Source organism: Ochotona princeps, chromosome 24 (genome assembly GCF_030435755.1).
Source record: "Ochotona princeps isolate mOchPri1 chromosome 24, mOchPri1.hap1, whole genome shotgun sequence".
NCBI classification, from domain to species: domain Eukaryota; kingdom Metazoa; phylum Chordata; class Mammalia; order Lagomorpha; family Ochotonidae; genus Ochotona; species Ochotona princeps.
Genome location: NC_080855.1, coordinates 22158481 through 22184389, shown reverse-complemented (window position 1 = coordinate 22184389; position 25909 = coordinate 22158481). Strand labels below are relative to the sequence as shown.

Here is a 25909-nt window from a genome sequence, read left to right as displayed (position 1 = left end):
CTTCCGTCTGATGATTCCCTCCCCAAGTGAGCTGCGACGTGCCAGTGCGCGCCGATCCGAAGCCGGAAACCAGGAACCTCTTCCGGGTCTCCCACACAGGTGCAGGGTCCCAATGCATTGGGCCGTCCTCTACTGCTTTCCCAGGCCACAAGCAAGGAGCTGGATGGGAAGTGGGGCTGCCGGGATTAGAACCAGCACCCATATGGGATCCCGGGGTGTTCAAGGCGAGGACTTTAGCCGTGAGGCCACGCCGCCGGGCCCATAAGTCACTTTTCTTTCCTAAACTTACAAAAATATTTTTTCTCTGTATCAATGATGAGCTTCTCTTAGACTATCTTGTTCTCACTCTCCTTCTATTCTGTAATATTTATTTATTTAAGAGGTACAGAGACTTTTCAAAGGAAGCTCCTGTTTCTCCCAATGCCGAAGCAAAAGCCCTGAAGGCCGAGAAAGCAGTGCTGAAAGGTCACCCACCTTCCGCTGGTCCAAGACATTGTGCCTGCAGCAGCCCAAATACCCTCGGAAGAATGCCCCAGGAGAAACAAACCTGACCAATGGGCCATCACCAGGTTTCCCCTGACCACAGAATCTGCTGTGAAGAAGTCGGAAGACAGCAACACACTTGAGTTCATTGTGGACATCAAGGCCAACAAGCACCAGATCAAACTGTGGCCAAAGCCAATACCCTGATCAGACCTGGCTGGCTCTCATTATGATGCTCTGCATGTCACCGACAAAACCGGGGTCAGGGCTGGCACAATGGCTCATAACCAAAGTCCTCACTTTGCATATCCAGGATCCCATATGAGTGCCAGCTCACATCCTGGCTACTCCACTACCCACCTGGCTGCCTGCTTGCAGCCTGGGAAAGCAGTGGAGCACAGCCCAAAGCCTTGGGAACATGCACCCGTGTGGGAAGCTCCTGGCTTCAGATCAGCTCAGCTCTGGCTGTTGTGATCATTTTAGGAGTGAACCAGTGGACGGAAGACCTTTCTCTCTGTCTCTCCTTCTAGGTAATTCTGCCTTTCCAATAAAAATAAATAAATATTTTTAAAATGGGGTCATCAAGCTGCCTAATTTTAAATATAAGTTTTTTTTTTTTACCATAAAAAAGAGGCAAAAAAAAAAGAAAAAGAAAAAGAAAAATAACTATGGTCCAAAATGTCTGGAAAGGCTGGCTGGGACTGAGCCAGGACTGTGGCTGGGAGCTGGGAATTCAGTCCAGGCCTCCCACATGGGGTGGGCAGGGACTCGGTTACTTGCACAGTGTTATCTCCTTGGTCAGCACGGATAGGAAGCTGGAACCAGAGCTGAGAATCCAACACACCATCTCTGAGCGGAGTTGCAGGTGTCAGAGGGGCAAACAAAGCACAAGACCAAACACCTGTCCCCATGCCCACCCTCCCTCCCGCCATCTTGCTCTGTCCTTGCTGTGGATCTTGAATCTCTATACAAAGTCAAATCCTTCCTTCCTCGGGTTATGCCATCTTGCTGCTCCTTGGGTGGTTCACACGCTCAGGGAGGAGCAGGCACCACTCCCTGCCGACATTCAGCTCCTGCAACCCATCCCCCTCACATCCTTTCAAACCTTGTCATGCAACCTCAGTCTAGCCAATCAGATGTTCTGTGTCCTGGGTCATCCTGACGGGCTTGGGGGTGGGCATGCAATCGCAAGCACCTCTGGAAATTTTCCTGGGAACTTGGGTGGTAGAGAGGAGCCCGCCCCGTGGAGTCACTAAAGGTGATGGTGCATGGCTGAAGTCACCAGGGTCCCCTGTTCACTGAAGAGCCAAGTAGCCTGTAGGAAAAGGAGACATTAAGAAGAAAATAGGACATGGTGGGGAACAAGTCAGATGAGCCGCCCTGGGTGCAACCTCGCCTGGGCCAGCCCCTGTCTTTTAGGTCTTTGGCTTCCTTAGACCAGGCACAGCTGGGTTTTTCTCCAGCTTTACAACATTCCCTTTTCTTCTGCAGTTGCTGCTTTCCTGGGAGGCACCGAGCGAGAAGCCACCAGGGGTAGCAGACATTTTTGGACCATAGATAGTTGCTGGGATGTAGAGGGCAGGCCAACACTGACTCATCAGGGCACACCTCTGCCCAGAATACGGGTGAGTAACATCTCCCGCGCGCACTTTACAGTCAACTCAAGCAGCCCCATGACAGCCACATTAATAACTGTTACTCAAGGTATAGAATCCAAGGGCAAAAACCACATTCAGATACCCTGCCCTGGAGTTTATGACTGTCACAGAGGGCTTGACCCTGGGACAATCAGACAGGATGTGTCTCCTTTGTCACCATGCCAGAATTTGTCAGTAAGGGAGTCCTTTTCATTCCCAATCATTCTCTTTGGGAATGCAAATGTCTGGGAAGAGCTGAGACTCTTTAGTGGCCTCTGAGGCCTCCACAGGACACGTGGGACCACAGGTCAGCAGGGGTTCAGGGAAGGTGCCAGCAGTACCAAAAACCCCAGTAGGAAGGGTGTGGTATCCTCCAGCTGGAGCTACAAGGTCTCACCCATGGGTGGGCCGGGACATTCCCAGCTGGAATAAAGATGGACATAAAGTGTTAGGATTCAGTAGTAATGGGAGCAGAGGTTAGGCATAGTGCAAAGGAGGTGAGCAGGAGCAAGGCACAGGTAAAGGGTTCATCTAAGTTGACCTGCTAGTCAAGTGCTGACCTGTTACACAATCAATAGAAATTGAAACAATTAGAGATATTAAATTGGGATGCAGAAGGGTGATTCAAGCTAAGACTACCAGTTTAGGGACAACTGGGATCAAAGGTTGTTGGTTGCATTAGTCCACGGGTATGTGCAGGAGCCAGGCTGCAGTGTGGGTCATGCTGGGCTGTTATCAAACCTACTGGTTTGCATGAGTCAGGGATGGGAGAAGATTGGGCAGGGCTAGGCTGCAGCACCTGCCAATGAGAGTTGGGCCTGGGGTCTGGCTGGAACAGGTCAGGCTGCAGCATCTGGTGGCACGGGCCAAGAGGGGGGATGGGCTATGCCAAGCTTAGAGCAACCAATGGAATGTGCAAGATCTGTGGCTGGGAACAGACCTGGTTGGAAAACTAGGGACACTCTCCGGATGGGTTATGGTTCCCACTGGTGAGCACCAGAGCCGGAATGGGGGTGGCGATCTGGGATGGACATGACTGTAGGGACCCTCAGCACGGATGTGGACTAGGTTTGGGTCATGTCAGACTGGGATAGACTCCAGCACCCACTGGTGCTCTGGAGAGCCAGGAAGAGTGTAGGACAGGTAAAGCTAGGTCTCAGCTCCCACGGAGCCACACGAGAGCTGTGTCTGGGTGTAGACCAGGTGTGGCTGGGTGTAACATCCAACAGTAAGAACCAGAATGGGTGTGGGCTGGTTGGCCAAGGCCACTGTTCCTGCCAGCACAGGAAGTGGACTAAGTCATTCTGGCCCAAGGACCCACCAGTGTGCATAAGATCTGCCACTGGGAGGAGACCTAATAGAGGAGCTAGGGGAAACTACTTTGTCAGGGCACAGTCCCTGCAAGTGATTGCAAGAACCAAGGCTGGAAGCAGCCCAGACCAGGCCAGTTTAGGGTACCTGCCAGCATCTGTGTGGGTCAGGCCTGGGGGCGGGCCAATGGGCCAGTTCATAACATCCACTGGCAGACCTGAGAACTAAGACAAGGGGTGGTACAGGCTAGGTCAGGCTGCAACACCAGCCAGTTCACATTAGGGCCACGACTGGGGGCTGGCTGGGCTGCACCAGGCTGCAGCACCCACCAACATGAGCTAGAACTGGAAGCAGACTGGGTTGGGCGAGGCTACAGTACCCACTGGCCAATGCCAAGGTGAGGCAGGCCATGCCTGATTGGGGTTGCAACACACTTCAACACACACGAGACCTAGGGTGGGGTGTGAGCCTGGTAGGGGCGCTGAGAGGCCCTCTGCTGGACCACCACTCCCATTGGTGAGCGTGAGAACTGGGACTGGGGCAGACAAGACTGGGGAGGGCTACCACACCTGTTGGCCTGCATGTGAACTGGGTTAGAGGGAGAGCCAGGCTGGGCTGACTGACTGTACCCATTAGGGGATGCATAGGTCAGAGGAAGTGCAGGCTGGTTGGGCTTTGCCACTGCATCAGCTGGCAAGTGCTGGGACTGGGACCAAATCCTGTGTAGCTAGACTGCAGAACTATGTGGAGGGTGCCAGATCCGGGGCTGGGAGTGGATTCAGTAGGGAAACTGTGGGCACCTCTCTGATGCGTTGCAACTCCTCCTGGTGAGCATGAGAACCAGTGCTGAGGAAAGGACTGGCTAAAGAGGCGGTGGGACCTGCTGGTGTGAGTGTGGGCTGGATAGTGGAGTTGGTTGGGTTGGGCTAGGCTTCATTGTCCATTGATGTGTGTGAGAGCTGAATGGGATGTGGGACAGACAAGATCAGTCTACTGCACATGCTGGCAAGCACAGGATCCATCGCTGGGGTGGACCTAGTGGGAGCTCCTCGGAGTCGCTGTGACCAGGCTGCAGCTCCTGCTGGTGTACGTGAGGGCCAAATGTGTGGCGGGCAGGGTTGGACTGGGCTGCTGTATCCATTAATTTACATAAGAAATGGTGCTGGAGACAGAAGTGACCCAGCAATAGCAACTGCCACTGTGTGTGTAGACAGATATGGATGACAGACAGAGCCAACACACACAAGAGTCAGGTCTGGGATAGCTTCAGACAAGGTTTCTTTGGGGATTCCCTCAACTGAAATGCTGGCCTCAGAACTCCAACCAGGGGAAGAGTGATCCGGTCTGTGCGTCAGAACTGGGCCTCCTCAGTGGCCTAGAAGAAGCAGTAGACAGCATGCCCAAATGCACATGAGGATATGGCAATCCATTGGGGCTGCCGAGGACATCTAGTATCATGGCAGAGGAAGGAGGGCATAACAAATTAGTCAACTACCCCAGCCATGCGTCGACAGCAAATTTCTGGGCGAATGGAGATGGTAAAGTGGACCTTTTCATCCAACGAACCTTAGTATTTCCTCATCGTTGATTGGTGAGATCGACCGCATTACAGAACTATCGAAACCACTTGAGCAGAACCCTTGGAGCAAGCTCCACATCCGGGCCACCAGGAAGGCATTGGGTGGTTGTTCCCAATCCCTGGGTAGTTGGGAGGCTGGGTGAAGCTTTTCTCCTTCTGTCTCCCCACTTCCCCCAGATACAGCAAGAAGAAAGAAAATTTGGAAACAGCAGTTTCCAAATTACATTACTGTAATTTTCCACCCTTCCCACCCTAATCAACTATGTAAACATCAAAATTGAAAGTTTTTTTTAAAAAGTGTTGTTGGTCCCTAGCTTCATTGAATTCTGCCTCACCTCTGAGTTCCTCCCACAACTCTGTGATGTACAAGTTCACTGTACCCCCCAAAAGGAGCTATAAACCAGAGCTACATGCCTGTGGACCAGCAGAGCTAGCAGCAGAGCTGGACGGCCATGGAGTGTGCCCGCAGAGCCAACAACTTGCCTCTTTCTAGTCCTCAAACTCGGTGAAATGTCATCTTATAATCGTTTTTCCTAAACCTTTAGATAGGGCAACTCACTCTGCAAATAATGTCATTTCCATAATCACGATTACACAGAGAGAGATTAAAAAATATGTACAGCATTGAAATGGTTATATTTCTCAGAGTAAATACACACAATTGTATCAGCTTAAATGGTTTTTTAAAAAATTATCTTCGATATACAAATTCCTATCAGGTAAAAAAGAGCTTCTAAGCACAGATATGGCATAACTTGCTTTTCAAGGATTTCTTCATTGAAGGTCAAGAGTGAAAAATTTGCAAAAACTGAAACCTTCTGTGCTTTAGAACTGGTAGGGATGTGTCTTCTTCTTTCTTAATGAGTTCCTTTAGACTCAAAATTATGCAAAGGCATTTATAGTGGAATTTATGGTCATGGGTTAAAGATGTCCATATAGTGCTGGTAAAAGCACAGAGCTACATCCAAACAAACAAGAAGGATCTTTGTCTTATTCTTTATCTCCAAGTAAATGTTAAGTGAACCAAAGGTTAAAATGTAAAAGAGGCCATAAAAGCACTAAAATAAAACCTGGTGAAAACCATTTTGTAAGCAGAGTAGGAACAGACGTGACCTGAACACTAGAGACTCTCAGAAAGGAAAAGATCCTATCTGTTGTTGCCAAATGAAGCTTCTAAATGAAGAGAAATATTTTCTAAACCAGAAAAGAAAAAAATGATGACAGAAACAAACTTAAAAGACAGATCAGAAATTGGGTAAAATTCTGGCACATAGAAATACAACATTACTATCTCTACTCTGTAAAGAATTCCTATCAGTCTATGCAAAAAAAAAAAAAAGTCACTGAGAAACATGGGTAAAAGACACAAGGAATTCAAAAATAATAAATTCACAATAACATATGTGGGAGATTGCCCCTGGATCCCTGCCTGCTTGGCCTATGTGGAAAGTCACAAACACAGCACACCATGTCCCCAGGGGGACCCCTCTGACAAGGGTTCCGGCCAACTGAGACCTTAACTTGGCCGGTTCACTGGGCATACAGCAAGAGCAATGGGCTGCACCCCAGTCTCTCTTCTCTGTCCTTGAATCTTTTGGGTTGAAATGGTTAGATGGGCTCTCTTGGGTAAATCTGACGCATGCAAGGTGAGGACTTTAGCTGCTAGGCTATTGCGCTGGGCCCTCTCCATGGAGTTTTAATACCACACATTGTGCATACACCTGCTGCCTCTGTGTGTGCCTGTCTGCTGTGTGAACTCCCCTGATGACTGTGTGCATACCTGGCCTGGGAGGGATGGGCAAGGCGCACCTGGGACAGCTCGAGTGGGTTCCACATGGCCCCCTCACATGGTAGGTGAGCTGGGGCTTCTTCACCAGGTGGTGGTCATGGTGAGAGACAGAAGTGCCTGCACGTAGGCCTGGTCCAGTCGCTGCACATGTCTCACAGCCCAGTCGGCCACGATCAAACTTGCTGACGCAAGCAGGAGAGAGCTGCCCTCCAGGTCCACTCCTCAGACAAGACACGGCTGCTCCAATGTCGTTTTGCCAGGTCAGTCCTGATCTCTGCATCCCACCACCCCTGCCTCCACCTTCCCAGTCCCATCTCTATCTCCCATTTTAAAAAATGTATTTATTTGAAAAGCTGACAGACAGAAAGATCTTCCATCCACTGCTCTGCTCTCCAAATAGCCTCAACAGCCAGAGCTGAACCAGTCTAAAGCCAGGAGCCAGGAGTTTCTTCTAGGTTTCCTTTCTTGGGTCATCCTCCACTGCTTTCCCAGGCCATAAGCAAGGAGCTCGACCACAAGTGGAGCAGCCGGGACATGAATCCGTGCCCATATGGCATGCCAGAGTCGCAGGCGATGGCTTAGCCTGCTGTCCCAGCATGTCGGTCCCCTTATCTGCAAATCTCCTTCCCTCCCAGGACCAGAATCCACCCTGCTGGCTTAAAACTCCAGGACTCAAACTCCTCCACAGCTGGGAAACTACAGGTGGGTAAAACCAAGAAAACATTGGGTCTTCGCCACAGTCCCAGAGCTCTCCCTGCTGTTGCACTGGCACCAAGTGACAGCTCCAACAGTCGGGTTTCTGCCAGCCACATGTGAGTCTCGGATTGTGTTCTTGTAAACAGGTTCAGTGGCCTGAGGACCTGGGTCAATACCCACTGCTTTCCCGGATGCATTATCAGGCAGTGGGAGCGGGATCAGAATAGCCAGGACCCACACCGGTGCCCTCATGGGACGCCTGCCCTGCTGTACCAGTCCGTTTTTCTCCTCTTGGACTGATCTTTAAGCTGAGCCTTGTTGAGTGAGAGCTCGCCCAGTGCCCGTGACCTGCTTCCTAACCTTCTGGGGTGACCAGTCTTGATGACAGTGCCTGAGTCACCCACCTGCGAATCCCAAGCATCTTTTCCTCAAGGAGCCACAAATCACGCACTTTGATAAAAGCAGGGTGACATCATCTCCCACACCAGGGCCATCTGAGGTCACCAGAACACTTTACTAGCATGGCAATTATTTTGACACATTTGATTTTCTGTCCCAGTAGATTGTGTGTCTGCTTTGTACGCTGTCCTAACACTTAGATCAGTGTCTGTACCCAGAACGTGCTAGATCAATACTAGTATGGTAAGTAAAAAAAGAAAAGAAAGATGACCAATATGGGCTAAGAGTCAGAAACAGAAAGCTGGTGAGAGCCACAGGGGAAGTTTACGTAGGGTGGTGGGACCGGCCCAGGTGGGCAGGGGAGTATTCTGAGGTAAACCTGGGCTGGGACCAGGAACAGCAGGTGCACAGACCCTGCAGAAGTAGTTTGGGGGGTGCAGGAGAAAACGGCAGGGCCAGGAGCACCCTACCGGCAGAGGGAGGTGGCGTTCAGGGCGACCACTTAGGCACACTCGTTCCAGACTTACTTCAGATTTCCTAAATCCAACTCCTGTGTCCACCCAGCTTCCCAGAGCTGTGGGACTGCCCTGCAATACTGTGGCCTCGGAGTTACCTTCAGGGAATTTTGCTGTAGCAAGAAGTCATCAGTTAGCATCCAAAGACCCGGAGCAGGGCAGCAGCTTCAGACGCAGATCCCTAAGCCCGTGAGCCACGGGGTCCCGTGGAGGACACCCGGCAGGAGCAGCCCAGCGCAGTCCTGCAGGAGGCCTTGTGCCTCTCCAGATTTGACAGAAATGGAATCATGTTTCAGTCCTTGTGAGCACTTGGGGAAAGAGTCCAGTGTGTGATCCACTTGCAGCACCCGTGCCGAGACAGTCACACAGATCCCTCGGAGCCCCTCGGAGCCCCAGCCTCGCCTCCTGAACTCAGGTCCCACTCCCCAAAGCATGTGTTTTTCCACACATTGATCAGCCATCTCAACTCCTCTTGGGGAACAAGGATGTTACGCAGAAGTGCATAACAACAGATCTGCATACAAGCTGCCCACATGGGCGTCTGATTCATGACTGCCTACCCGTCCCATCCCAGAATGAGCAGTCAAAAAGCTCTGCAGGTTAAAAACCCAGCCCGACTCTGCCCGGAGAGACCTACATTTTCCAATGTTATGTAAACACAAATGATGCCACACTGAACGAAGATTTCAAAGCCTCCGAGTGCTGTCTTGCCCACCCATCTTGCGTTAGGGAAGCTGAAACACCAGATATTCCACTTCCCAGCCTCTCCTCACATACAAACAGTTCTAGGGTTACCAGATGTGGTGAACAGAGGACCCCAGGGGGGCCGCTGTGGCACAGTGCGCTGAGCTGCCACCTGTGGAGCGCGTGGGATTGAGTCCCATCACCATTTGGGATTCAGCACGTGACATGTGACTTAAGTGCCCCTCCCCCAGCCCCACCACCGTGTTCCTGTGCAGTTCTGGGCTCCTGGCTTTGAACTGGCCCACCCCTGCCCTCACCTGCCTTTGCATTTGGGGGCTGAGCCAGTGACTGCAAGATCTGTCTCTTCCTATCATTCTTTCTAACAAATCAATGTTTTGAAAACAGAGAACAGGGCCCGGCGGCGTGGCCTAGCGGCTAAAGTCCTTGTCTTGAATGTGCTGGGATCCCATATGGGCGCCGGTTCTAATCCCGGCAGCTCCACTTCCCATCCAGCTCCCTGCTTGTGGCCTGGGAAAGCAGTTGAGGACAGCCCAAAGCCTTGGGACCCTGTACCTGCGTGGGAGACCTGGAGGAGGTTCCTGGTTCCCGGCTTCGGATTGGCGCGCATCGGCCCGTTGCGGCTCACTTGGGGAGTGAATCATTGGACGGAAGATCTTCCTCTCTGTCTCTCCTCTCTGTATATCTGATTTTGTAATAAAAATAAATTTAATAAATAAATAAAAACAGAGAACACTGATGACTTCACAGTGACATTTTTAAATAAAGGTCTTTATTTTTACATTACCTGAAATACCTTGCATTTGCGTTTTCACCCCTCAGACGCTGGCCATTTCCTTGGGCTGGAGGTGGACGCCAAGAGTGGGGAACTCAAGCAAAAAGCCCCCAAACGCCCATCTGTGAGCTGGTGTGGTGGCAGAGTGAGTTGGGCTGCCGCCTGCCTTGCTGGCATTCCATGTGGGCAGCAGTTTGATTCCTGGATCATCCACTTCCCATCTGGCTCCCCGCCAACAGACCTGGAGGGCAGCAAATGACCCGAGTGCTTTGGCCCCAGCACCCACTCGGGAGACTTCGAAGCTCCTGCTTCCTGGTTCTTGGCTTTGGACCGGCCCAGCCTGTGCCACTGTGACCACTGGGAAGCGTACCAGTGGATGGGAGATTTTTTTCTCTCTGCTAATTCTGCCTTTCAAATAATTTTTTAACTTATTTTATTTTTATTGGTACATCAGATATAGAGAGAAGAAACAGAGATCTTCTGTCCACTGATTCACTCCCCATGCGGCTTCAATGGTCGGAACTGAACTGACCTGAAGCCAGGAACCAGGAGCCTCTTCTGGGTCTCCCATGCGCGTGCCCATATGGGATCTTAGCACATACAAGGCGAGGACTCGAGCTGCTAGGCTACTGCACTGGGCCCTAAAAAAGTCTTAATTATAACAAAAACTCCTTCAGTCTCCCACATAAGTTGCAGGGATCCAAGTTCTCGAGCATCTCCGGCTGCCTCTCAGGTGAGCATCAGCAGGTGGCTGGAAGCGGAAGTGCACCCAGGCCTCAAACACAGCAATTCTTACATGGGAATAAGCGGCACCTTAACGACTGCCCCAACTGCCCATTCCCACCTAATCAGACTTCATGTTTTCCTTAGTATAAACGCTACAATTTCTTTAATATGCGTGTCCCTAACGCTATATTGAAAAAGCTATGTGAGGTGCAGTGTGATAGCCTGGTGGCTAAAGTCCTTGCTTTACAAGTGTCCAGAATTCCACATGGGCACCAGTTCATGTCCCACCTGCTCCACTTTCCATCCAGTTCCCTGCTTATGACCTGGGAAAGCAGTGGAGGATGGCCCAAAGCCTTGGGCCCTGCATCCACGTGGGAGACCTGGAAGAGGCTCTTGACATCAGGCCAGCTCAGCTCCAGCCACTGTGGCTATTTGGGGAGTGAACCAGCAGATGGAAGATCTGTGTCTCTTCTTCTCTGTAACTGTCTAATCAAAATTTAATCTTTAAAAAAAGCTATGTGGGACCTGATGCGGTGGCCTAGTGGCTAAAATCCTAGCCTTGAACGTACCAGAATCCCATATGGGCGCTGGTTCTAATCCCGGCAGCCCCACTTCCCATCCAGCTCCCTCACTCAATGGCTGACACAACAGCAGGCATTTCTCCGCAGAGGAGGAGCTGTTGGCTTCACCAGGCTCCAGTCCAGGTGCTGTGAGCAGCGCTGCCCAAGGAGGCCCCAAGCACAGACCCTGCTCTCTGGCCCTTCTCAGCTCCTGGCGGCTGTTCCACTCCTCCGTGCCCCTAGGGTCACCTTCGAGGCACGTTACCCAAAACCTCTTCTTCCCTCACAGTGACTGTCCCCAGTAGGCCTTCTGTGATAACCCTGGCCCATGCAGAGAACTGCCCCACATACCCCCAAGGCCCCCGACTGTAGCCCACACGTGCAGCTGCCCTTGCGAACACCGGAAGGCGCACACGCCCGGGCTGGTACACTAGGCCATGGACACGTGGGGGCGATTACTCAGCACACTGCAATCGCCACGACAAAGGATGCAATCCGGTGGGCCCAGTCTGGTGAGGCAAACACAGGTGCCAGGGCAGTGCACCAGCTCCTGGGCAGGCAGAGGGCTCAGGTGTGGGCACCACAGGACGTGCCACAAGAAAGAGTGCAGAGACAGCGTGGGGTGGGAGTGGGGTAACATCCCAAATGGACTCAAGGCCGGTGGCTGACTCACAGGAAGGAGACCCGGGCAGAGCAGGACACGGGCGCGTGGCCTCAGCTGCCATCACCGTGAACTCTTGCCCACCCTGGGGAGGGCAGGACAGCAGCCACCTGTACCACAGGCAATTGGCAAGTGAGATTTATTTAAACAACAAGGCAAAAGGAACAGGAAGGACAACTTTGTGACCAGCGGCCCCACAGTGCGGGGCTGGACGTCAGCGGGGCCTCTCCAGGGCCGAGGAGGGCACAGCGTCTCCTCCAGGAAGGCGGGCAGTGCCAGCTTCTCCTGGTCAGTAGGTTATCTCCTTCAGACCTGCGGGCAGCAAGCACACAGATGCCAGTCAGCCAGAGCGGGAGCCCAGAGACCGCAAACCTGCTGGGGCCTGCCGGGGCAGTGTGCGGCTTCTCACTGCGGCTCTGCTCCCTGCTGCGTACAGGCAGCGTTCACCAATAGGAGGTCAGGCAGCATTCTGTTTATGAGTGGTTTGACGGGATTAAGAAAGCCTTCTGAGAGTTTATGGACTCCCTGCAGTTGACATAAAAAGGAAGTCTTTACATGCTGAACTTTGAGCAAACTCAGATACGGTTTTTCACCACACACACGTGGGGCACTGCCAAAAGCTCACAGCAAAGGGCAATAAAAGGGGGACCGACGCTGTAGCACCATGGGTACGGCTGCCACCTGCAACGCTGGCATTCCATATGGGAGCCAGCTGGAATCAGAGCTGCTCTACTTCCAATCCAGCTCCCTGCTATTGGTCTGCCATGGCAGCAGAGAAGAGCCCGAGTCCTTGGGCCCCTGCACCCACACAGGAGACCCGGATCAAGCTCCTGACTTCTGGCTTCGGGCCGGCCCACCTCCAGCCACTGTGGCCGTTTGGGGAGTAAAAATCTGGCAGATGGAAATCTCTCACTCTGTCTCTCCTGGTTATTTTTATTTGAAAGGTTGTTTTCACAGAAATACCAAAAAAAAAAAAAAAAACCTAATGGGGCGAACAACACAAAAACCCACTGGTCAGTGTTGGACACAAATTTTGAAAGGATTTTCTGGGGCTCAACTGCACAGCTGGGTAAATTTACACATGAACAGAAACGATAAGCCCAGCCTGGAATTCTCACACAGGGCACACCTTGCCTTTCTCTGTTTTGCAGCAGTCCCTGCAGGAGCGCCCAAGCCACACGGCTCCAGGGGCAGTGACACAAGGGGCAACCACCAGGCGAAGCCAGACCAAGCAGAAACAGGGTCAAGGCCAGGGTAACGTGAGTCCCTGCGGCCCCACCCTGAGCCATGGGTTTGTGAGCTGACGTGATGATCTGTGCGTTTAACAATTAGCAACCCTGATCAAAATGACACACTCATTACCTTCCAGGAAGACTATTTCTTTAAACCCTGAAGGCCTTTACCCTCCCAGCTGGGAATCTCACAGCTAGTCCTGCAGAGGCCATCTGTCTGGGGGCCTGGGTTAATCTACACAGTTCTGGTTTCTGCAGGAAACACAGAAGACGGAATGGCAAGCTGTCTGTACATGTAGACACACGGACGGCACACTGTGCAGACACACGGACGGCACGCTTTCTGTCTGAACACGCAGACACACAGACGGCACACTGCCTGTGCACGCACACACACGGACACTACACGCATGATCATCTACTTCCTCCAGGGCTTATTCAGCTCCGAGATGTCTCTCACTTCTCAGCGCAGGGCAGCGCCCGTCTCAAGGTCAAAGCCACAGGGCCATGGCCACGCACCCAGCTCACGTCCACCCTTGGTCGCCCAGCACAGGCAGTAATGCTGCATGAGCTGCTCGAGAAGCTCCATCTCGTCCAGGAACTCCAGGGCCTCTATCCTGTGGAGGGTGCAAACAGAAGAGCGAGCGTTTACACACCGCTTGGTGCACACGAAGACGCTGAGTCCAGGTCACCCAGACGGGAACACACTCACGACGTGCTAAGTGGAAGAGGAGGCTACAAAACAAACAATATGGTAAGGAGAAAAAAATCTAAGACCAAAGTCCTTTTCAAAGTTTTATTTATTTGAAAGGCAAGATGACAGAGACAGGAAAGCAGGGAGACCTTCCACCCACTGGCTCACTCCTCAGATAGCTGCAAAGGCCAGAGCTGGGCCAGGCCGAAGCCAGGCTCCAGGGCCTACACCCACGTCTCCCACATGTCGCAGGGACCCCAAGCACATGGGACCGTCTTCCTCTGCTTGCCTAGGTGACTCAGCAGGGAGGTGGATCGGAAGTGGAGCAGCTATATGACTTAAACTGGCACTCATATGGGATGCCGGCACCACGGACGGTGGAGTAACCCACTGTACCACAATGCCAGGTGAAACATACGTTTTCAACTCTCAGGATCAGAAAGATCAAAACAAGCTTACAAGCATTTCGGCAAGGTTAGGGAGGAAGACTGGTAGGATTACAGAACAGTAAAACAAAACAGCAGAAACGCTCTGGATGGCAATGAGCACCGTTACAGAAGCCTGAAGTGCAAAGCCTGATCCTGCAAGGCTGCTCGAAGCAGTCACCCTGCAGAGCGTCCTGGCATAGCAGTTTGGGTTCACACATCCCCTACCAGAGTGCCAGAGTTCTACTCCTTTTTCTTTTGGAAAATCAGATATACACAGAGGAGAGACAGAGAGGAAAACCTTCCGCCCGCTGATTCATTCTCTAAGTGGCAGCAACAGCTGGAGCTGAGCCAATCCAAAGCCAGGAGCCAGGAGCTGCCTCTGGGTCTCCCACATGAATGCAGGGTCCCAAGACTTTGGGCCATCTTCAACTGCTTTCCTAGGCCACAAGCAGGGAGTTGGATTGGAAGCAGGGCCGCCAGGATTAGAACTGGCACCCATGTGGGTGTGTTCAAGGTGAGGATTTTAGCTGCTAGGCTACCGCACTGGTGCCCCCCACCCTTTTTTTTTTTTTTTTTTACGATTTATGTACTTTTATTGGAAAGGCAGATTTACAGAGAAGAGAGACAGAAAGATCTTCCATCTGGTGGTTTAGTCCCCAAGTGGCCGAATCCAGGAGCTTCTAGGTCTCCCACACGGGTACAGGGTCCCAAGGCTTTGGGCCATCCTCTACTGCTTTCCCAGGCCACAAGCAGGGAGCTGGATGGCAAGTGGATCAGTCGAGATATGCACCAGCGCCCACATGGGATCCCGGCACACACAAGGCCAGGATTCTTATCACTAGGCTACCACGCCAGGCTCCAGAGTTCTACTTCTGGCCCCACTTCTGCTCCAGCTTCCTGGTCATGTGCATCCTGGCAGTCAGCAGGTGGTAGCTCGAGCAGTGGAGTCCCCACCAATCCATGTGGGAGACCTAGATTAAGCTCCAGTCTCCTGGCTTCAGCCTGGCCAGTCACAGCTGCTGCAGATGTTGGCAGGAATGAGCCAGAAGACAGAACAGGTGTCTGCCTCTCTGTCTTTGTAATCTATTCATATATATATATTTACATTTATATTTATATAATTTACCCTGTACATATATTTTTGGATCATTATGCAGCAGTAAGTAAAACACTCTAAGCTGGGCCAGCGCTGCAGTGTGGCATGTAGAGCAGCTACATAAGGTGCCAGCATCCCATACGGGTGCAGGTTTTACTCCCGATCCAGCTCCCTGCTAAGGGTGTGGAAAAGCAGCAGGGGTTGGCCCAGGTGCTTGGGCCCCTGTGCCCACACGGAAGACCCAGAGGAAGCTCGTGGCTTCAGACTTGCCCAGCTCCAGCTGTCACAGCCATCTGGGGAATGAAGCAGAGGATGGAAGATCTCTGTCTAATTCTCTTCAGGAGTACAGTGCCACTGAGAGGGAGATGAGCTGAATAAACCAAGCCACAACAATTCCAAAGGGTAAGCAGCAAGGTCAAACCTTCCTCACAGACATAAGGGATCAAAGCTACACCACCAGGTCACCACAGGGGAGAGACAAGAAGCACAGATCAGAAAGGCACGAGAGTAGACAGACTTCAGGTAGAACCAACACCCTGCACCCGTGTGTGTATGTGGAGCTGTGCCCGCAGAACAGAGCGAAATAAGATAGCCCAGTTAAAGCCTAGTGGGTCTGGTGTGTGATGGCTTGATCGACTAATCCTCCCAGTGCTGGGATCCCATGATCCCATGTGGGCTCCAGTTTGTGTCCCAGTTGCTCCACTTCCCATCCAGCTCCCTGCCTATAGCCTGGGAAAGCAGCAGAGGATGGCCTAAGGCCTTGGGACCCTGCATCCGCATAGGAGACCCAGAACAAGTTTCTGGCTCCCAGCTTCGCATCAGCTCAGCTCCGGCCATGGCAGTCATGTGGGGAGCGAACCAGCTGAATGGAAAACCTTTGTCTCTCTTCTCCATAAAATCTGCCTTTCCAATAAAAACAAATCTTTTTGAAAAAAAAAAAGAAACAAAGCCTAGTTACAGCCATTCTCAATGGTTTCAGTATTACCAATATACTACATCCATATATCAATACAAATCTCAAACACGTACAGAATTATGTACCCTAAAATAGGATATGCTAGCTTGAAGTATTTTTAATGTAAAGATAAAGGCAATTTATCTGTTAAGCTGCTGCCCGGGACACCAGAACCCACAGTAGAGTGTCTGGTTTGAGTCCCAGCTAAGACATGCTTCCTGTCACGGGCCCGAGAGGCAGTGCACGACGGACCAGCACCTGAACCCGACACTCTGAGGGAGACCCGGGGGAGCTCCTGGCTCCTGATTTCAGCCTGGCGCAACCTGGGCTGCTGCAGTCATCTGGGCAGTGACCAAGCAGATGGAAGAGCTCTCTCTCTGACCTTTCAAGCAGCCAAATAAACATTTTAAAAATAAATAAATAAAAACAGGAGAGTGACTTAACAGATTCCTGCATAGGGTATGAATTCACTGATTAAAAAACCAGGAATCTGGGCCAGCCCCGTGGTCCAACAGGGTAAACCTCCACCTGCGGTGTCAGTATCCCACATAGTTTAAATCTCCGATCGCTGCACTTCCCATCCAATCTTCCTGCTAATGTGCTCTGGAAAGCAGCAGCAGATGCCCAAATCCTTGGGTCCCAGCACCCATCAGAGAGACCCAGAGAAGCTCCGGGCACCTGGCTTTGGACTGGCCCAGTGCCAGCCACTACAGCCACTTGGGGAGAGAACCAGTGGACGCAATATCTCCCTGTCTATAGATCTGCCTTTCAAATAAAAATACTTAGAAGAATAGGAATCTATGGATCGATATTTATTTATTTGTGCATACGCATCAGAAAAGATCATGCTCTGTGGAAACAGCTATGTTTAGAGAGTGGGACCACTAAATGGACGTGACTTCAGATTTCATGTACTTCACATTGCTTCAAAAATTTTTAAGGGAAAATATTTTTCTTTCAGAATAAGGGTGAAGTCCATCTGTTGCAGGAAACTTTTTATTTTTCTCTTAACAACCCTTGGGTGAGGTTATTTCCCTCCTCCTCCGACACAGGAATCATGTAGAAGTTCCACCCCCAGACACTGCTGTGGGAATTCTCCAGCTGTGATTGCTTGCTTTGACTAAAATAGTCTGCTTTTGCGAAACTCTATCTCAACTAAGCTATTAGTTATCCTCACGTTGCTAACAACATGAGGCTTGATTCAAAGTGAGTCCGGTTAGTGGCGGGTTGGGTTTTGTTGCATTAGGGAAGACAGACAAGCGAGCCTTGAATTCCCAGGGCCTTTCCCCCAACTCTGCCGACTGTACCTGTTCACCTCGGCGCGTGGTAACCGGCTGTACAACTCCATCATGTCCACTGCCGCCGCCGTCTCCCACCCACTCACCAGCAGCCGCTCTTTCTGTGATGGGCAAAACAGGAAAGCTACAAGGCGCCACCCTAGGAGCCCCAGCCTCCCCTCTCGCGTGTGGGAGTCTCCTGGGGCACTCCTCTTTCAGGAGCCCACCCCACCCTGGGACCTGCGTTCCGCCCACTAGCCAGAGTTCTGCCCTGAGCGTGCGTGTTGTCACGGGGGAACTCACTGAAGTGTGTCTGAAGAGAAATGGGAGGAAGTGGCCCACCGCCCATGTCTCTCCAGGTGCTCTAGGGCAAAACACCACCAAGACAGGTACAAACCAAGCTTCGGGAACAGTGCGTGGGTGGCCCAGTGTCTCATCACAGACAACAATGGCTAGGAGGGTGACGGGTTACGAGGGTTCAAGGGTGTATTCAACACTCAGGTGCGGGCTGTGTCGGGCTCTCTATCAAACACACCAATCATAAAACAACTAAGGGGAACAGAGCCTGGCCCGAGCAGCACAGCACACACATGGAGCAGCTGTGTCTGTCCGAGCCCTGTGGAAGTGGCACATGACTAGGTGAGGGAAGGCAGCCCAGACCGGCAGAGCCTCCAAGGGGGTAATGAGCCGAGAAGCCGCTGCCTCCAGGGGTCTGCCTGGGAATATCCCAATACCAACAGCATGGTGGAGGGGCACACGAACAACGCCCCTCAAACACTGGCTGACAGGTTGCGGTGTCAGCTTTGTTGCTCCTGCAGCCGAAAGTCAAGCAGACAAGGAGTGGGAAACGCAAATGTACAGTTTCCCACACCAAGGCGGCAAAGCGGGACTGGGATTCCCCAGGAGCTGTCAACTCGCCAGAGGCCTGGCTGGCACCAAAGCTGCCTGCCAGCGCTCTGCAAGGGATCCCCACCGCAAGGGAGAAGCTGCCCCTCCTCGGTAGGCTTAGGGTACCGTGAGTGGGGAAGGGGGCTGTCCCAGGCTCGGCCCTCTGACCTGCGACTCCAGCGATCTGCAGGTTTCCACGCCTGCCAGGTCACACTGTCGTCGCCGCAGGTTTTCGATCATGATCTGGCCGAACCGATCACCCATGTTCACCTGGGGAGGGAAAGCGGACGGCCATCACGCCCAGGGTTGGTGTGTTTCCCCAGCGCGCACCACACAGCACCGAGGTTCCATGTTGAGGCAGTCAGGCGGTCACACACTCTCGTGTGGGAAAGGGAACGCGGGGCACTCGGTGCAGGGAGCAGTGCAGCCCCGCCAGGGGCACCCCGGCTGCGCACATCCACTGCAAATGCTACACCGTGATCGGCCGTGTCTGCAGGTACTGCACACAGGCTGCATGGCTGCTAGCTACAGTGTCAGCCACGGGGACAGGAAGGAAGGCAGCCCCTCCAAAAGCAAGGTGCAAAAGAAGGAGGATCGTAGGCTCCCATCTGCCTGTGAGGAAGAAGAAACAAACCCCACTCCTTATGGAGACGTAACGCTGCTGCCCACACCAGGGAGCTCACTTCTCCTCACCTGCCCTGTCATCCTGTTTGATTATCACACTCCATGAATTGTATTACTTTTTGAATTAAAAGAAAATATTTTAAAACACCAGTTAACTGGGGATGGCACAGTGGTGCAGTAGGCTAACCCCATGTCACTGGTATCCCCACATGGGCACCAGTGTGTGTCCAGCTGCTCTACTTCCAACCCAGCTCCTTGGTTAATGGTGGGGAGGAAGCAGCAGAGGATGGCCCAAGGGTCTGCATCCCTGGAGACATGATGAAGCTCCTGGCATCATTTTGGCTCAGCCCTGGCCACTGTGACTATCTGGGGAATGAGCCAGCAGACGAAAGCGCTCTAACTCTGTCACGTAGATAAGTCTTTAAAATATGTGAAACTCACAGACCGTGCCTGGTACGCTGCCAGCAAGCTGAAAACTTGCTGTCAGCACTTTGGCAGCATTGTGCAAATGCCCATCAGCCATGTGGCTCTGTCACTGTAAAATACCACGCAGGATATAACACAGGACACAGGGACACAAGATAAAGATGTCAATGAGGAAGAAAAAAAGGAAGGAAGGGAGGGAGGGAGGAAGGGAGGAAGAAAGAGAGAGAAAGAAAGAAAGAAAGAAAACTGCCACATCCCCAGGCTTCTCCAAGGCGACAGGTCAAAGGTCACTTCACCCAGCTAGATGACGCTGAGTAAGCACCTGCTCAGCACCAGAGCACACAGTGAGGCCGCACGTCAGCGGTGCACACGCGCGGGACAGGGAGCTCACGCTTCCCAGGCGAGGCAGCCGGAAAGCAAAGACAGGTGCCCGGGACTCATTCACATCAAAGACAAGGCCAAGGGGGCCAGCTCCCCTTACACCCATGTGACACGAGGGAAGACTCGGTCTGAGAAAGGAAAGGAAACGAACCCATCAAGAACCAACTGTTCAGAAACCTGGTCCCAGATGGAGCTGGGAGAAGGTTAAGGGACCAAGACCCTTGTGATTAAATGACATGGGGCAAGCCCTTTCACTGATCTTGTCTGCAATAAAACAAAGAATGAGATTTCAAAAAACAAAGCCAGTAAAACCCAAATAGACATTACAAACAGCTAAGAGGGGGATGTGTTCGGCACAGCAGTGACGTCACCTGGGGCACCACGTCCCACACTGGAGTCCTGGGTTCAAGTCCTGGCTCTGCTTGCTGCTGGTGCCCACTCCGCCAGGCAGCAGGTGCTGACGGCTCACGTGCTTGGGTCTGTGCTATGACCTGGGAGACCGAGCGCGAGCTGCAGGCTCCTGGCTTTGTTCTGGCCCACCCTAAACTGCGGCATGCAGCTGGGGAGGGAGCCGGCAGAGGCGAGACTGCATCTCTGTCTCTCTGCCTTTCAAATAAACAAACTGAAAAAATACCTGGGAGTTGGGGGAGTTCTAGAGGTTTTTCAATGAACTGATTCTGGAGAAATAACTGATGGGAACTAAGTGGCGGTCACCACCAGGAAGTGGGCATGATGCGCCTGGCAGACTTCCCCCACCTGCAGCCCGCTGCCTGCCCTGAAGACAGCCAGCTGCTCCCACTACACTGATGGTGACCAAAAACCCCCTCCTGCTGTCTTCGACGCCTACAGAAGAGACAACGGGAAGTAAACACAGAAGACTCCGGTAAAGGGTCAGATGGAAGCGTTGAGAACTTTGGCCCAGAATTCCAGGAAGTGGAGATCTCAGGTCTACGGGGCTGCCAGAGGGGCTGGAGGCAGAACAGCACAGCAAGCACAGGCCGAGGGGGCTGACAGGGAAGCCCAGCATCCGGCGCTCCCTTTACCTGCTCATAGTTTATGAACATGGCCGTGTCGAAGCTGCGGGCTGCCCACTTGAGGAGGTTTGCAGACTGTTCCGGCGTCATGTAAACCAGCACACATTCGGCTATCAGGAGGGTTGGCAGTCTTAGAAGAAGAAAAATGGCACGTTAATTTGTCTCCACCGAGTTAGGTACCTCTCATGGTACACACGCAGGGATTTCAAAACGTATGTGGAGGAATGAGCTGAAAGGGCTTCACGTTGATGCATGACTTTTGAAATCCCACACAGTTGTTTCATAACTGCTCACATTTTCCATGAGAATGCTATTTATAGATTTCAAAAATGCACCAAAATAAGCATGTGTTTTAATTCCATTTTCTCCATGAACTTCCTGAAGCACCCTCATTTACAACAGGACTCGCAAGGCGGTCACCCTAGAAAAACCAGGAGGCCTGTGCAAACACAGCACTGATCAGAGCAGGCAGAGCCGTGCAGTGCCGGCCCTGGGCCGCACAGCGACAAGGCGGACAGCACCCTGCCGGCTCATGAACACGCACTGACCTCATGTGGCTCAGGCTCTGTGACAATGTCATCCACGCAGGAAGTGGAATCAGGCATCTGACGTGGCAGGTAAGGTGTCCAGGTCCCCTACCGTCAGACCCAGTCCCAGCTCCTGACTCCAGCTTCCTGCTAACGCAGACTCCAGGACACGGCAGTGAGGGCTCAAGTCACCGGGGTTTCCTAGACCCACTTGGTATATGTGCTGCCAAAGCGAGCACTCTTAGACCCACTTGGGAGAAGTAGACCGGGCTCCTGGCTCTCACCCCAACTAGGGGTTACTGTGGGCACCTGGGGAGCAACCAGGTGATGGAAGGGTGGTGGTGTGTGTGTATGTGTGCACGTGTGCACACACCTCTGAAAGTGAAAAAATGGTGGGAGGGGAAAGTACAGGTAATTTTAACAGGGGTACAAAGTTGAGAAAAGGTGCTCTTTAAAACTTCCAGGGGGCCTGGAGTGGTAGCCTAGTGGCTAAATTCCTCACTTCACATGTGCCCAGACCCCAAATGGGCACTGGTTTATATCCTGACTGTTCCGCTTCCCATCCAGCTCCCTGCTGTGGCCTGGGAAAGCAGTCAAGGACGGCCCAAAGCCTTGGGACCCTGCACCTGTGTGGGAGACCCAGAAGAAGCTCCTGGCTTTGAATTGGCTGAGCTCTGGCCACTGCATCCATTTGAGGAGTGAACCAGTGCACGAAGCTCTTCCTCTCTGTCTCTCCTCCTCTCTATATATCTGTAGATGTGACTTTCCAATAAAAATATATATACCTTAAAAAAAAAAAAAAAAAAAAACTTCCAGAAGATTACTCCAGCAGCCATGAGAAAACGGAAAACACACGGAGTTAAAGCAGGACCGGAAGCACACTGCACTTGCCAGTGCCCTGACTGCAGGGCACAAAGTCATGAACACGTTAAAAAAAAACCATCTCACTGTGTATTCATGTTACATTTCTTTAATTTCTCTTCCAGGTCAGCTAGGTCTCGGAGATCTGCTCCAACAATGGCGTATCTCTTTGAATCCATCATGTGACCATCTGCAAATCCAAGCAAAGAATAATTTCAGCACAAAATCACAAAGAAAATAAGTTCAATGTATAAGGCTTTTTTGTTTTTAATCTTTATTAGTATTATTTTTTAAATTTATTTCTTTTTTATGGAAAAGGCAGATATAGAGAGAGAGGAAGAAACAGAAAGTGCAAACTAAAAACCTCACATCAGCACAGTCACTCTTCCACTGAGCACAAGCAGGGCTGCAGGGAGCCGGTGGCTGGAGGCCACAGCGAGCCGTCAGCAATTGGACGACTCGCACACATCACCACTACGATTCACTTGCACGGGGGTTATGCAAGCTGTGTACAGACAGCACACCCAGGGAGGGCACTGTGGGGCAGAGGGTTAAGGGGCTACTTGGGATGCCTGCAACCCACAGTGGAGTGCCTGGCTGGAGACCCAGCTACTCCACGTTCAACACAACTTCCTTCAATGCACTTGGGAGCCAAGGAATGGCCGCCTTGCAGGAGGCCCACGCAGGGTTTCTGGTTCCTGTCGCCGGCCTGGCCCAGCCCTGGCTGTTGCGGCATCTGGGAGAGGGAGCCAGCGCATGGCAGAGCTTTCTCTCTGCCTCTCTCTCTGTGGCTTTGCCTTTAACAAACCATCTACCCTTGATGGATGCTTGGTCACAGCTGCCAGGGAACGGAGTGTATTTTTGGAGAACGTTATCTCAAAGTGTAGGATCCCAGGGAAACACGCCATTCGTGAAATAAAACCCAGCACTGGCAGGAGGCCAAGGGATGAGGGCAGGCTTCTGGGAGCAGGTGCGAAAAGTGACTTGCTCACAAAACGAGATTCACATCCCTTTCCTCCCTCACTCTATTCCATAAGAAAAAAGGACGGCCAGGAAACCCAGGCATTGTGCATGGCAGTGAGGGACTCTACAGGCATAGATCGTGGGTACCCCGATCTGGAAAGCCAGCCAGCATTGAGCTGGCAAGTCAGCGTCTCCGTGTTGCCCCTAGTGGGGCTCCCTGGCAGCCACACTGCCTCGGAGAGCTGATGCCTAAGAATGAGAGCAGAGCTGAAAGCATGCCATTGTACTACGATTCAAAAAATCAAAGCAGCAGTTTGTATATGGGCAGAATTAAAGTAGCTTTTAAAAGAATGGGGAGTGGGAGGAGCACAGAGGACAGCTATGAAAATCAACTACCCAGCGTTGGTCACTACCAAATTAAAGCAACAGTTTAATTGGGTAATTCTGCCATCAGAGACCATGCCACCAGGTCACCACTAGAGGGGGATGTTGGCCACCAGATGCGGTCACTTAACGGAATGGACTCCAGAGGCCCACAGAGCTGAGGAACCGCACAGAGGACTAAGCCGTGGCCTCCAATGGCAGCATGCCACACTGGCGTGCTGGTTTGCAGTCCCACACCACTCCACTTCTTTTTTAAAGATTTATTTTATTTTTATTGTAAAGTCAAGTATACAGAGGAGGAGAGACAGAGAGGAAGATCTGCCGTCTGCTGATTCACTCGCAAAGTGGCCACGACGGCCAGAGCTGTACCAATTCAAAGCCAGGAGCCTGGAGCCTCTTCCAGGTCTCCCACACGGGTGCAGGGTCCCAAGGCTTTGGGCCGTCCTCAACTGTTTTCCCAGGCCACAAGCAGGGAGCGGGATGGGAAGTGGGACTGCTGGGATTAGAACCGGCGCCCATATGGGATCCGAGCGTGTGCAAGGTGAGGACTTTAGCCACTAGGCTACAGTACCGGCCTGCCACCCCACATCTGATCCAGCCCCCTGCTAAGCAGCCTGGAGAGGCAGCAGGGGTGGCCCAGGTACATGGGCCCTGCCACCCAAATGACAGACCCAGATGGGGTTCCTGGCCAGACCCTGGCTATTACAACCATATGGGGAGTGAACCTGCAGTGAAAGACCTCTGCCTCTCTTGCTCTGTCACTCTGCTGCAATAAAAAGAAATAGCTTCAAAAAAAAAAAAAAAATTCATTTTAAGACTGGGGCCCTAAGGATACCTAAGAAGAATCACACAGAAAGTTGCTTTAAGTTCCTTCAGGGTAACAGTGATACACACGGGCTTCTATCAGATGTATGTGCTGGATGTAGCCACACACACACAAGCACGCACACGCACACGCACACCCCATCTTCATGAAGCAAAACCCAGCAGCACCGACACTCCCCGCGCCCAGGGGGCAGCACTTGGGTCGGGGTACTTGCCCATCTGAAGCGCGTCCTCCGAGTGCACCTCTGCAATGGGGTTTAACAGGACCGGCTTGCATCTGGAGGGCGAGAAAGCCAAGAAAGGTGAGTTCACCGACTCCAGAGCCCACGGGCAGCGAACTCGGGGCGAGCGGTTCACATCCCAGTGCTGTGCACAGGCTAAGTTTGAGTGTGGATTTTTTTTTTTTTTTTCAGATTTTCGCTGTTGACCACCCCTCCCCCAATGAGTCACAACGCTCCACAAGTTTCAGCTTCGGCAGCGTCTGGGGTTTCCAGGTCAGGGTCGCCCAGCCTGCGTAGGCTGCTACAGTTCAGGGCAGCGGTCACCCTGCAAGGCCTCTGAGGGAGCGATGACTGAGCCGGGCACGGGCAGGAAGCATTTCGTGCAGGCAGGTCTACACACACTGCATTCAGCTTGCGACGGGCAAGTCACAAACTAATCAAGAAGTACTCGAGCTTGGCAGGCGCTAATGACAGGCTAACAAGAAATTTCCAAATGTTCTAGCTTCTTGCCTGTTCTCAACAGCAAAGCAAGACAAACAAAAAGACACAAGATTTTTTTTTTTTAAGTTCCTTTGATTTGCCGTAAGTAATAAAAAGAAGTGACTCTCACACAACCCTAAAGCTCAGGAAGGCTTGGGGGGTAACTCCGCCAACCTGGCAAATGCAAAACAAACAGAAAAAATGGAAGCCAGGGACCCAAACTTGATACCCCTACGGTTCCACAGCGCCAATCGACTCCCTGCCCAGGGAAACGGCCTCCAGCCGGGCAGGGCTCCCAGCCCTCATTCTCTCATGTCACCCAGTTCCAACAGCTCAGTGGGGTTTACACATCCCAGGGCCCTGGAAATGCCACTTCCACTTTAACAGCATATTCAATAGAAACTGCAATCCCATTTTTCAGAAGGTGAAAAAATTATTTTCATAGGACAACCTACAAAAGGAAAAAGCTTCAGTAATATTTTCATGTTGTAAGAATCAGATTATCTAAAATAAGTTGAAACTGCTGTGTCCGTTTCAAAACTTTAAAGACTCAGGATTTTATTTAAACCCAGAGCAGGTAGGTGGGTGTGCATCCGATTAAGGGGCCTTGGCACCGGCTTGGGGTCCACACTCACTTAATGTTGTGCAGCTTCCTCGTTACTATCATTGGAAAATCCACTTCAAAATATTTACTCGGCAGAAGATCTTCATCCTGGGGAAAACGCACAGCAGTCTTTGTCACTTTTTGTGAACTCACATATTTGCAGATCATCTTCGGCA

General features: G+C 51.9%; 1 protein-coding gene across 1 annotated transcript in view; it reads right to left on the bottom strand.

The window, feature by feature from the left end:
- Positions 1-11956: 11956 nt before the first annotated feature.
- The window catches only part of LCMT1 (leucine carboxyl methyltransferase 1), a 29578-nt gene continuing 15625 nt past the window's right edge, over positions 11957-25909 (bottom strand). The window contains exons 4-11 of the mRNA XM_004586832.2: positions 25765-25841; positions 24644-24705; positions 22344-22446; positions 20878-20998; positions 18572-18673; positions 17546-17637; positions 13585-13682; positions 11957-12145 (exon numbers count right to left, since the gene is read on the bottom strand). Of these exons, the coding sequence (XP_004586889.2) occupies positions 12123-12145; positions 13585-13682; positions 17546-17637; positions 18572-18673; positions 20878-20998; positions 22344-22446; positions 24644-24705; positions 25765-25841 (678 nt within the window). The 3' untranslated portion in view covers positions 11957-12122. The remainder of the gene's footprint in view (positions 12146-13584; positions 13683-17545; positions 17638-18571; positions 18674-20877; positions 20999-22343; positions 22447-24643; positions 24706-25764; positions 25842-25909) is intronic.